The sequence below is a fragment of the Catharus ustulatus genome, chromosome 1 (genome assembly GCF_009819885.2).
Source record: "Catharus ustulatus isolate bCatUst1 chromosome 1, bCatUst1.pri.v2, whole genome shotgun sequence".
NCBI lineage: Eukaryota > Metazoa > Chordata > Aves > Passeriformes > Turdidae > Catharus > Catharus ustulatus.
Window position 1 is genome coordinate 134,331,870 of NC_046221.1, and position 13,395 is coordinate 134,345,264.

General features: G+C 40.9%; 1 protein-coding gene across 2 annotated transcripts in view; it reads right to left on the minus strand.

Annotated features, from left to right (window-relative positions):
* MMP16 (matrix metallopeptidase 16) overlaps positions 1–11,839 on the minus strand; it is a 181,116-nt gene extending 169,277 nt beyond the window's left edge. Inside the window, exon 1 of one of the 2 annotated variants that reach the window (XM_033065315.1) lies at positions 11,407–11,839. In XM_033065315.1, coding sequence (XP_032921206.1) covers positions 11,407–11,538 — 132 coding nt within the window. In that variant the 5' untranslated portion in view covers positions 11,539–11,839. The remainder of the gene's footprint in view (positions 1–11,406) is intronic. The other variant, XM_033065324.1, reaches the window with a different exon arrangement.
* Positions 11,840–13,395: the final 1,556 nt, after the last annotated feature.

Below are 13,395 nucleotides of genomic sequence, written 5' to 3' on the forward strand. Positions count from 1 at the left end.
GCTGTGTTTGCTCGGAGTTAGGTAACATGTTTTACCTGGATTTGAACAGGCTCAGACCTGATCTTGTTGCAATTGAAGACAAAACTGCCTTGTTACAGTAGGGAAATGTTGTATTCTTTAAATCCCTTACTAAATACTTAGAATACATGAGATCCAAAGACGTATGTTAACCTTTTACATTAAGGGATGAATATATTTAATAGTATGCAGGGCATCAAAGTGACAGGGTAAAAATTGTAGTGACATAAGGATGGAGCTCTATTCTTGGTTTTGTCAGGAGCACAGGTGTCCGGTGTGATCTGAGATGAACTACATTAACCGGGAGATGGGAGAAGTATCACTGGATTTTTTAGGAGGCCCATGATTTTCTGAAACAATATCTAGAAACCAAGCAAGTCAGACCACAGAGCCTGAACAGCATCAGGTCCCTACACAAGTTTAATGAATCCTACCACTGCAGAGGGAAGGTATTCAACTCCAAATTATGACATTGGAATGCCAGTGTCTACCTGGGGAGCCCCACAGATATAGGTCTCACCACTCTCCACCATCATTTAAAACTAGAAACAGATTTTAGTTACCTAAATAGAAGTATCTAGGGTCATATGAGCTGATTTAGAACACAGAAAATTGTTTCCTGTTGCTAGCCTAAAGAGAAAACTTTTTTTCCATGTCATTTCTGCCAGCCTTGTGCACATCTTGGACCAAGGGCACCTTAAAAGGTGCTTGACATCCACATGTGAGCAACTTAATCACACTTCTGGTTAATACCAACAGGAGAGCTCAGAAAAATACTACAAGTCTGAAACAGAGTCACAAGGTGAACAGATGGTACAGGAACCTTGAGGAAAAAGATTCAGTTTCCACCTATATCACACCTCCCAACACATAATCTTAGCAAATCTTATTTACCTTATCCTCTTCCCATTAATTTCTTAACATCCAGGAGTATGTGCGTAGTATGGCTGCCCGTTAGTAGTGCTTAATATAAAACATTAAATGCATGGAGCAGTGCATCTTTTATTGTAAGTCATAAAAAACCACAAATACACAAACACAAAAGAAGCAGCTTAGGTATTGTGATGAAAAGCAAACATGAATGTATGTGGAACAATTTACTTATTTAAGGGTACATTCACTCAAAACCAGAACAGTTTTTAATTGTGCATTATGTGGTATTTACAATCTGATCCAAAACTGATTTAAGACTTACATTTATTTAAAATAATTTTGAGTACGTTTGGGTAACAAAAATGATCTTATACAAACTTTCATTCTGAGACTGTGCTGTGCTCTATCTTCAGTTATCTAAAGATATCCTTCATCTAATCCTAGTGTTGCCTGCCAAGTTTTGGTACTCATATTTTAAAAGACCAAAACAAAACCAAAATAAATAAACAAACAACAAACAAACAAAAAAAAATAATAAAAAAAAAACCACAAAGCAGAAAAAAAATCAAAGCCAGTGTTCAAACTGTTATAGACATCTTTTCTGCTCTGGTTTTCTTTTGAACACATTCAGTTCTAGAATGGTCATACAGATGATTAAATGGAAATGCTGTATTTATATTTTATTATATTCCTCTACTATATTTTATGGAAAAAAGTGCAACAGTCCCAAGATAAAGGAATGATGAAGACATATTCCTGGCTCTTTTACACTTTTCCTCTATTGCTCTTGATATGTATTGGAAAAGGCTGGTTACAAAGATGGATAATCTACTGCATAAACTGAGAAGACTCATGATGGAACTGGACACACAACCTGGGTCTTCAGCCTCCCCAGCAAAATGCCTCAGTCACTTACATCACATCCTTTTCCCTACATATTTAAAAATGTATGCAATAGAGAAGAATATAATACAGGTCTTTCCAAAGCTGGCATTTAATGTACAAGTAATAAAGGACAGAAATATCAGAGCTCAGCACTTCATAATCAACAAGAAAAACCAGACACTGGAACACTGTCCTGGGTTGGTTTGAGGGTTTTTTTTAATTATTATTTCATTTTTCTAAATACATTAGAAGCAATGAGAGCAAAAAAAGAAAAAAGTCTCACATGCCAAGACCAAAATCATGCTGTACAATTAACAATATATTTCTATTACTTCTCACAATATTATGATTACTACTACTACCACTACTACTACCAATAATAATAATAATAATAAATTTTCTTGCATGAAAGATTATTTCTTTCACTTGCAATTAAGCATAAACTACAACACAGACAGATACAATCTGTCAATTTCTCAGCAAAGATGGTGGGTCAAAGCAATTTCCTAGAAGAGCATCGCACAACCAATATCTGAGGTAAAAATGTGACAGGATCATCAACTTCAGATCTGCATGCCATACAAAAAGAAAGCAATTTCCTCTGTTGTACACTTTGTAAATATCCACCAATATTTTTAAATGAAGTATCTTCCTCCCCATTGAAAGGGAGGTTTGTTTTCTTATTCTACTATCTAGGTTTTAAAGACATTGATAATTTTCTTTCTGCCTTTCAGCTGGTAATTTTCTAAAAAATTAAGTCTTCCCCTAGCCAACATCTATTTCACAACTGTAAGTGAATTTGTGATTACATCCCAGCAAACATGAACAGCAACAAAGGAATAAAATAAGTTTTTCTCCACAATATTATGAGAAAAAAAAAATACTAAAGACCAGATTTTCTGAGGCTAGCATTTCTTTTCAAATTATCTATACAGCTTTGAAACCAGTTCAACTGTTTTGTAAAAGGGAAAAAACACACAACACCATCTTCATGTATTACCAACATATCATCAATGGGAAAATCTGATCAAAATTGATATAGATTTGTCTTACAGCAGTTACTTTGCTCCCCCTAACTGACATGATATGATGAGTACTCGTGAGTTAATACAATCACAAGCTCAAAGAAGAGGGCATCAGTCCCAGAGGGACATTCTTTCACATAATCACAGAATGGGTCAGGTTGGAAGGTACCACAGTGGGTCATCTGGTCCAACCTCTCTGCTCAAGCAGGGTCATCCCAGAGCACAGGGCACCAGATTGTGTCCAGATGGTTCTTGGATACCTCCACTGAGAGAGACTCCACACCATGTTTCTCATATTCAGGTGGAAATTCCTGTATTCCAGTTTCTGCCCATTGTATATTGTCCTATTGCTCAGAACCTATTGAGCAAAGCCTGGCTCCATCCTCTTAATCCCTCCCTTCAGATACTGATAGACACTGATAGGATCCCCTCTCAGTCATCTCTTCTCAAGGCTGAACAAGTTCAGATCCCTCGCCTGTCCTTGTAGGAGAGATGTTCTTGTACTGAGGAGTCCAGAACTGGAGACAGAACTCCAGATGTGGCCTCACCAGATCTGAGTAAAGGGGCAGGATCACCTCCCTCAACCTGCTGGCACTGCTCTTCCTGGCACCCCAGGATACCTTTGTCTTTCCTGGCCACAAGGACACACTGGCTCATGGACAGCTTGTTGTCCACCAGGACCCCCAGGTCCTTCTCCACAGAGCTGTTTTCCAGCAGGTCACCCCAGCCTGTACTAGTCCATGGGGCTGTTCCTCCCCAGGGCCAGGACCCTGCACTCACCTCTGTTGAATTTCAGATGGTTCTTCTCTGCCCATCTCTGTCAGGGTCCTTCTAAAGGGCTGCACAGCACTCTGAAGTATCAGCCACTCCTCCCAGCTTTGTGCTGTCAGGGAAATTGCTAAGAAGGCCTCTGCCCCTTCATCCAAGTTACTGATGAAAAGTTAAACAATACTGGGCCCAGTACTGAACCCTGGGGGACACCGCCAGTGACAGGGCTCCAACCAGACCCTGTGCCACTGATTACAACCCTCTGGGAGCTGCTGTTCAGCCAGTTCTCAAACCACCTCTCTGTCCACTCACACAGTCCACACTTCCTGAGTTTGCCTGTGAGGATGTTGAGCAAGACAGCTTCAAAAGCCTTACTAAGTCAAGGTAGACAATATCCACTGCTTTCCTCCTCATCCATCCAGGCAGCTGTATCATTACAGAAGGCAATCAGGTTGGTTGATTTACCCTTAGTAAATCCATGCTGGCTACTCCTGACAACATTCTTATCATCCATGTGAACAGAGATGGCCTCTTTTCCAAAGCACTGAGCCAACCAAGAATAGAGACAATCCTACCAAATGGTGGTAGCAAAGACATAAATCTACCTCCACTCTGGCCACACAGTGTAGATGCTCTTTTAAGATGCAATTATAAGGAATTTTCTTCAATACTCTTTACAAAGACATTTTCTACAAATACTCCATAACCCAACAGGCTCATTCCACACTGCTATTCCACACAAGGGTCAATCATTATATGATTCATAATAAATTAATAAAGAGAGCAAAATATTTTCATCCATAGTCACAAAGCAATTGTTGAATACTATGCTTTATGTGTTTTCCACAGGGTAATAAAAACTGCTAATGTTCTACAGAGAGAAAGCATCAAATGACTTTAATGTCCTTCTTATTGCTTCACCTGCACATCTCCTAGCACACCAGTTTCAACTCTAGAATGTGAAACCCCTTCTCCAATGAATGGGTTCAAGCTTCAATACTTGAGATTGGACTGCCTAATATTAAGCTCTGAAATCAACAGGACTTAAGTTTCCTAGAACCCTGAAGCCTTGATCTTGAAATTAACAGGAGTTTTTAAACCTGGCAAAAATACCTGAACAAGCCTCTAAGTCATTTATGTGCTGCAATACTTCAAAAGGTACGCTAGAAACATTATTATTACAGCCAAACTCCTCACTTGTATAAACCAGATGTTAATAAGCAAAGAAACATTGTACCAACAGTTTTGGTTAACAAGTAAAGCTACAGAATTTTTCTTTATCTGTAATTTATGTCAAATTTAATTCATCCTAGAAATAAAGTGTTGCCACTTAATTGGTCTTAGTGTACAGCAAAGATGCTTACAATGAATGATGATAAGCAGGAACATGAATGAACAGTTGCCAGGCAACCAATAAATAAAGGTTCCAAATAGCATGACCTCTCTTTAAAGGATAAAGCTCTAATCATAATTATTTTTCAAATCTATTTCAGTGCCAACTAAAATCATGTTTGCAGCACTAATCCTGGCCTTCCTTATACAGAATGAAACCAAATCTGTCATTTGACATATCACAGATAACAAATTAAACAGACTCAACCTGCTCCTTCAGATTATGGTCAACAGTGCAGTTTGAGGATGGCAAAAATGTTAGACAATAAACTGGAATTTGAAATAGAGAGCTGAGAAGATTTAAGCAATTTAAATAGGGTAATTAAAATACTTTTTCAAAAGTTACACAGTTTCCTTAAGGATCTTTAAACAGTATCAACAGAAAATCCTCCAATGTTTAAAATCATAAAATGGTAATTCAGCAAAGTACAAGAATGAGACAGACTTTAAAATAGTAAAAACAGATGCAGTTTGAAATGCTTTAAAATATATATAATACCACATTCTATCTTTATAAACTCTTACAACACAGTCTTGCTGAGTGCATAAGCAGAGCTGAGGTGCCTAGAGCAAGCACTGACCTTTTGGATGGATTCAAATAAAACTGGCAAAGAGCGGCATAGATCTTAAACCAGTTAAAGAACACAGTATATCCACGTTGAAGAAACAATGAATGGTTATGCAGGAGTTTTACACTATGCCTTCCAAATAATGAAAAGGGAGAGCTTGGGCTTGTTCAAGGTTTACTGGTGGGCTAACAAATTTTGTATTTATTTTTAGCAAGCTCTCATGTCAGAAAACATCAGAAATACATGTTTTTGTAGTTCTGTCTTGCACTACACAAGGTGATTACATAAATCTCTTCAACCATTTTATTTTTTTTCTTTAGTAGAATTGAGACTCACTAAGAGCTGTGATGCCTAAACACTGAAGATGCCTAAACACTGAACTGACAAAAATTTGCCACAGGAAAACAAGTTGAACTACAATAATAAACAAATGTTTTGTACCTAAAGTATAACATACTATGAGAGAAGTGAACCCATACCAACAGGCACCATCCTTCCAGCCTGCCTTTGAAAAAAATACTGGCAACAGAAACCATGAGCTTCCCTGCAATGTCAGTAGCACAATAATCTCACACTTTACAGTATGAAATGCACTCCAACGACTAAGTAGTATTTCTTCATATGTATTTCTTCATATCAAATGAGAGCCAGTTCATTATATAGTAGGTATTCTCCTTCTTAGACAGAAAAGCATTCTGTTGCCTATCATCAGACACAGTTTTCCAACTGTTTTCCTTATTTAGATATATCTTCTCACCAGAGAATTTTATAGGAGCTTTTCTTTGTATCTGTATTTCATGAACAAGCAAATAGGAAATGCATCACATAGTATCTGTATTTTCCTCAACTAGTATTTCACCCACTAATCGTCATCATCACCTGATTCAGTAACTCCTCTCCATCTTTCCAACAATTTTAGTTTGAACTCCTTGTTCTAATAAAAGTCCTGTTCATTTCGTCAATATCATATGTAAGAGTGAGATTCAGAATTTAAGTAATTGAGAATCACACACACTGACTGTAACTTAAATCAATGCAGAAGATCCTTGTTAGGATCCATGTTAGGACATGTGTCACTTTAATACCAAAACCACCTTAATCCTTTTTCCACAGTTTTCAGCTTGCATTTTAATGAACTATAAAAGTATTGTGTTGTGCCTATAAACCTCACAACCAAGTCCACTAGTCCAAAAGTGTGTAAAGGTGATATTGGAGGATGTTTTTCCCCCTTCCAAATGTTTACTCCTTTTCAGTTGCCAGCTGAAGAATGAAACTGGTCTGGTTTTAAGCCTAAAAGACTAAGAGCTTATGGAATAAAAGGTCATGCCTTACCATTTAGCAGGAGCTGGAGGCTAATTGTAAATAAACAATGAAAACGACGGGGTTCTCAGAAACTTATTACCATGGAGGAAACTGATGTTATTTTTCTAAAGTTCAGATTCCACTCTGTTTTGTTTCACAATATGCAATTTAACTATCCCACTTTTGAAAATGGGAGATGACCGTATTGTTTTAAAGATCTGCTCACACTAAAATAAGAGTCATTTTAAGACCACCCCTAGGGATTCAAGTCCATACATTTAGCAATAGAAGGAGGAAAACAGCAAAACTGTCAGCTTGAGGGGAGAGATGATGAGGCATGCTTTCTCTCTAGTGTTTCCCACACCACAGATACTGTCAATAAAACTAGGTGGAATGCTAAAACCACTTTCCTCGACAGGGCTTAGGAAGATACTCATCTGAGTAAGAGTAAGCAGCATTATGTTCTGGAGATCAATCGTATTCCAGATGCATGCTGATCCTGTCTTCTGATCAAGGTATTTTTGTTTCAACAGTCATTTTTCCCATAACAAAATGGTAACATTTGTTTTTATTATTTTTATATTGGCTATTCAATAGTTAATTAAGTATAAACACACTTGTTATTCAAGTCCATACAAAAACTAATGGATGACACTGGGAGATAAATCTGCGGAACAATACCGGCTCAAAAAGTGCAATATTGTTTGGTTTAGGAAAGCAAATATACACACATTTATATATACATACTAAATGGATGATACTTGTGAAAGACCAGCTATAGACACGCCCAGTAACACACAAAGGAGTTATCTTTGAGCCCCACAAAATATTATTACTACAGTAAAGAGCCCAGTAGGGGCAAGAGGTAGTTTGTTGCTCTATCCCTTTTTAGTAACAATTAGCTTCCATGTGTTTGATTCTGTTTTATATTTGGAATGTTATTTTCATAACTGTTATTCCATTCACTATTCCATTCACACGTTCTATTCTCATTGTTGGAATCTTCCCGTGTTAGGGTACAGAAATAGTTGAAAATAGCAGCAAAACTCAACATTGATGACACAGTCTTTCACTAACGTACTTCATGAAGTTACTGTTTTGGACCAACACTTCAGCTCTAAAAGAAGGAATTAAGAGTGTAGTCCTTAGTTTTTCTCATGATGTTAGAAAAAAAGTCACAAAAATGCTACTGGTAATCAATGAACTTCGAAAATTAATGCTAAAAGCCTCCTTCACATATGACCAAGTGATTCCTAAATTTCATCATGATTTCTTAACCTATCAGTTACAATCATCTCTCATGAAGCTTTAGCACAAAACTCTCACCAATACAGACTGCAAGCGTGCCCCTGTCATGTATCATGTCTGAACCCTACTCTGCTGCGTCTATTACATGAAACACTGTATACATTAATGCATTTCAGGACAGACAGCTGTATTTAGCTATCATTGGAAACTTGAGGAATTCCTTCATTCTTGGCTAAAAGAAGTTTGGTTGAAAGAAATTTTACAAAGAGACAACCAAATTACAAGGAACAGAAATGTTCATACAAGCTTGTAAATGTCAGCTTTGTGTTTTACTTTGAAAAGGAAACATTATTATTTAATGTTTTTGAGCTACAGTAGTATCTCTTAAGAATTGCCCTTGCTCACAGCACTGAAACAAACAAACCAAAAAATTCAACAAGACTGCACAGATTTTACTTATCAATCAGGAAAGTGGATTAAACAAGACAGAACAAGAGGAAATAAATAATCTCCACAATTTATAATGTTCAACAGGTATTACCTGTATTTTATTTAAAGACAGGAAAGAATGAAAAGTAAATCTGCTTTCCAATCATCTTAGGCACTTTTTTCAGTAACATTTCATTCAGCTATATATACATTGCTTCTTTCTTGAAGCCTACTTTGCATATTTATTCTTATTGTCATAGGAAATCTTTGTTATATTTTCACAATTTACTCTGAAGTACAACTGCTTAATGCACTTGTGCTGACATGCAGAGTTTTACAGCACAATACATACATGCTGCTGCCAAGTCCTTTGCCTCAAATTTCCCATGCTTTTAGCCTTTGCTGTTCCCAGCAAAAAGAAAATTGAATTTTCAGCACTATTCCAAACAATGTGAACACAGCAATGGCTGTTCTGGGGCAAATCTGAGGTTCATTTAGGTCAGGACCATGTCACTAGCAGTGGTCAAAGGCAGTGACCTAGGAAAAAGCCCCATATTTGGACAACTCTCAAATAATCAAGTAATCCCTCGAACGCTCTTCTGGCTCCCAGCAATGTGTGGCTCAAAGACTTACATATGAAAAGACTGGAAGCGCTGGCATATGATAACACTCTGTTTTCAGAAAGGCTGGAAAGAAGAGCAGGAGATGGCATATTTCAAAAAGGAGAAATATGTGCCCTCATCACACATACATGCCACTTCATTTTATCCAGCAGTGCTCTTGCTCCTGATACTGCCTTTACCCTCAAAATGTGCTTCCATATGGAAGAGGTGGCAAGAATGAAAGTGTTTCCCTTCTTTCCTCAGAAAACCTCATCCTGACTGGAGCTGGCCTCCTGTTCATATTCCACTTGACTAAACCAATCTTTTTCTCCTCCCACACTAGCTCCATCTGCCGCCCGTCTCTCCAGCAGAGCCAGATGCCAGCAAAGCAGACTGCTGTGGGAGGAGAAAGTTCTGTCGCTGGAATTTCATCCCTATACTCTGCAGGGGGCCAGCCTGTGAAGCATGGGGAGGATAGAGAGAGCAACTTCCTCTCTTCCAAGCTCCTTCCTCTGCTCATCAGTAAAGAAGGCAGCTGAGGACATGAGCAGAAGGATAAAACATCATTGTGTGCTCTTAAATATGCAACTTTAGATATTCATATAGCAGAAGTCTCACAATTGTACTCCAGGCTTGAGCATGGTACACGCCAGATAAACGTGAGAAGACATGAACCCGGCTCCAAAGATCTTACAGTCCAACTGAAGCAGAAATGCACATTTGTGATAAGGATCAAATGAGTGACTAGAGCACAGAATGACAGAGAAAAAAGACCTGTATTTATAATCAGGAAAGATTTTAATGATGGAATAAAAAGACAATACTTTCTGGAGAGATGGAAGTCAAAGAAAGAATCAATGGATTAGTGTTGTTAAGCTGAGAGAATTGAAAAGGAAACTGCCTGTAGAGAAGGAAACAGTAGGATGAAAGCAGACATGGAGAAAGAAAATGTGGGTTCTTTATACATTTGATGTCATCTTGCATGATACAGAGGGAGAAGACACACAGGTAAGAACTTCAGACAAACAGTCTAGGAACAGAGCAGGATCTGCATGAGCAATCTTGTCAGAGGAAGGAGCAAGAATGTGTGTCACTGAGTGAGAACAAGAGCTCATAATATGTGTGAGACAGGGACACAGACTTCATTTTTCTGAGAGAAAAAAATCATGGGAACCCAGGAGACTAAAGAGATCATAAAACAAAAAAAAAGCTGGTGTATGGGTGCAGCAGAAAGTTTTGAGTGGGGTTGGCAGGACAGAAGAAAGTGAAGGTACAGAGCAACCTAACAGAATACCAGAATTACGTATAAGAAGTTGAAAGAGCACATATAAACTACAGAGACATAACAAGAAAAATCAATAAGTTGAATTGACAAGGAAAAGAAGGAAATAGACACATCCCATTGCAGTAGAGTAAAGGATCATAGCAGAACTAATGGAGCGACAGGATGGAGAAAAGGGAGGAAAGAATATATGCAACGATGTAAAAGTCAGTAAAGAAACATTAGCTAAGTGAAAGCACTATGTAAAAATTCCTAATGGGAAAACTGGGAGCGTAGACAAAGGTGACTGGAAATGGACGGTCACTGCAAGTGTAAACTCTTAGGGTTTGCCCCATCTTGGTATCCCCACATTTTAATCTTCATTTTCTCTCGGAAAAATACATTTTCCTTGTCCTCCACACCCCCTAACTTCCGAGCTGTAGTTGTACCTTTATGCCATTTGTTTCACTATTTCTAGTGGAAACTCTTTTTCTTATGTCTCTATGGGAAAAAAAAGATTTTTTTTTCCAGATACTCTACCACAAAGAAACGTGCCAAAAATCTCAAGTTTCCTTCCTCCTGTCCCCATAACGCTCTTTCATTCATTCTTCTTCGGAAAAAAAACCAAACAAAACCAAACCAAAAAGGCTGGGAAAACTCAGAAAGACAGTGGTATCTTAAGTCCAAGACATTCAGCGAAGCTTTCCTGAGCTGCATGTACATACTGCGCCCCAGGTTTCCTCCGTGCCCGGGCGAGGGTTTCCCGTCTCCCGCGGGCTGCGTTCCAGCGCCCGGCATCGCGCTGCCGGGATAACGGGATCTCCGGCTGAAACGCATCCATCAGGCGGGGCAGCGCGGGGAGGGGAGCTCGCTACCGGCTGCTGGAAGGAAAGCCTACACAGACGTATGCCCTGGCTGCTGGAAGACATGGCTGGCTGGCTATTTGATTTGATTTGAGGGACATAAAAAAAGGGAAGGGAGGAAGGGAGAAGGGGGAAGCACACACGCTCGCACACGCATCCGGCTGATCTTACCTCCACATTGAAATACTGCTCCGCTTTGCACACTGTAGCACATAAAATCCAAATGAAGGTTTGCAAGAAAAACACCCTGGACTGAGACACGAAATCCAACCGGCTTCCAGTGCTGGATGCGAGTACGATCATAGTGAACTGTGCTTCAGCGGGTGGAAGATCTCTCTTTCTCTCTCTTTGCCTTTAACAAATGCACAAACAAACCAACCTCCCCCGTGTCGGTGAAGAGCCCGTAGCGCAGGTTCACCCACGGCCGGGGAGGAGGAGGAAGAGAAGGAGGAGGAGGAGCAGACACTTCACAGCACAGGCGGCGGCGCGGCAGGGTCAGCTCTCGCTCATCCTCACCACCAGCCCCATAAAGAGGGAATGTGGCGTCCGAGTGCAGCCGCTGCTCCTGCACGACTCCTCTCTGCCCAGCAGCAGCAGCCACCTCCCCGTGTCCTCCCTCCGCTCCCGCCTCCTCCACCTCCTCCGCCTCTCCTCCTCCTCTCCTGCCTCCTCCCCTTCAGCCTCCGCCTCCTCTTGGGGAAGGCGGGCCGGCTTGGCTCGGCTCGGCTCGGCCCAGGGCTGCCTGCCGTGGCCCGGCCCGGCTTGCCTCGGCTCCGCTGCCTGCCGTGGCCCAGCTCGGCTCAGCTCCCTGCCCTGCCTCGCCTCGCCCCCCGCCGCTCCCCTCCACTCCAGAATGTTCAGCCGAAACCTTCATGGCCCCGCCCCGTAGGCGGCCTAGGGGCGACGGCCCCACCAGGCGGCCCCGGCGCGCCAGCGCCGCACGGCCGCGCTCGCCGGGCCCCGGCCGGAGCCTCCTCGGGCGGCTGTGGGCTCGGGCGGCTGTGGGCTCGGGTGGCTGTGGGCACGGGCGGCTGTGGGCTCGGGTGGCTGTGGGCACGGGCGGCTGTCGGCACCGGCGGCCCGGCAGCGGCCCGCGGCCCTTCCCCACCGTCCCCAGCAGCTGCACGAGTGCCGGAGCCTCCCCGCCCTCCTCACGGGAGGCGCCCGGCGCGCCCCGAGCCACCCGCGGTGCCCCTGCCCGGGGAGCGCCGCGCTCGCTGCCCGCGGTGCTGCCTGGGGGGACAATGTGCTTAATGCGTCCGAAAATGTGGCCATACACTTAAGGGAAAGCAGCGTGTGAAATCCTGTAGCACGGACTAACTTCATGCTGAATATTGTCATATTCAAAATGCCTTGTGATTATGGTAGATGAACTATTCTTGCAGTGATTTAATGGTTAACGGGACTTTATCGGCATAAATATATGATATTATGATATATTTGATATATGGCCCTTTGATATTTCATCCAGTGAAAGGAAGGTGAGACGATCCATCGATCCATAACATCAGTGGACATGATATTGCAATAATGCATCTTGGGGGAAAAAAGGGAGGGGAAAAACCCTCAAAAAGCCCCCAAAACTCCAACTTTACTGGCCAAAAAAACAAAAAAAGAAAATATGTATATATTCTAATTTTTGTTTGTTTTGTTGGTTATGGAAAAATACCCAAAGATAGTTGATCATTGTATGATCAGGATGTAGAAGACATACGAAGTGTGAAGTTTCCTTACTCTGATAATTGAGGCCAATGGCTGAAATTAAAACACATGCAGACTAGATGTACACAATTTTGGCAGCACCTAGTAGGTAATGTAGGAGTGTATTAGGTTGTCCACTGTTTGGTATCTTAAGGGTAAGGCACTTACGTGAAGAAGTCATGATCTGCCTAATCAAAAGTAATCCTGTTTAAGCAGAGTTCCTTATATGATATACTTTTTACAAGTGCTTGATCTAAATGCATTTTCTGTTCTTTTGATTGTTAGTGATGTGAATTATGAAATTATGTAATACAGAGTTGTCAGCAAACTAAAAGGACCTGTTGGCACTTTGGTGACAAATATGGGAAGTCAAATTAATGAAATGAATGATTAAGAACAAGTTAAAGAAATGCCTTGGAAGAAGCAGGAGAAAACGTGGTACTGACGCATGCAAATTAT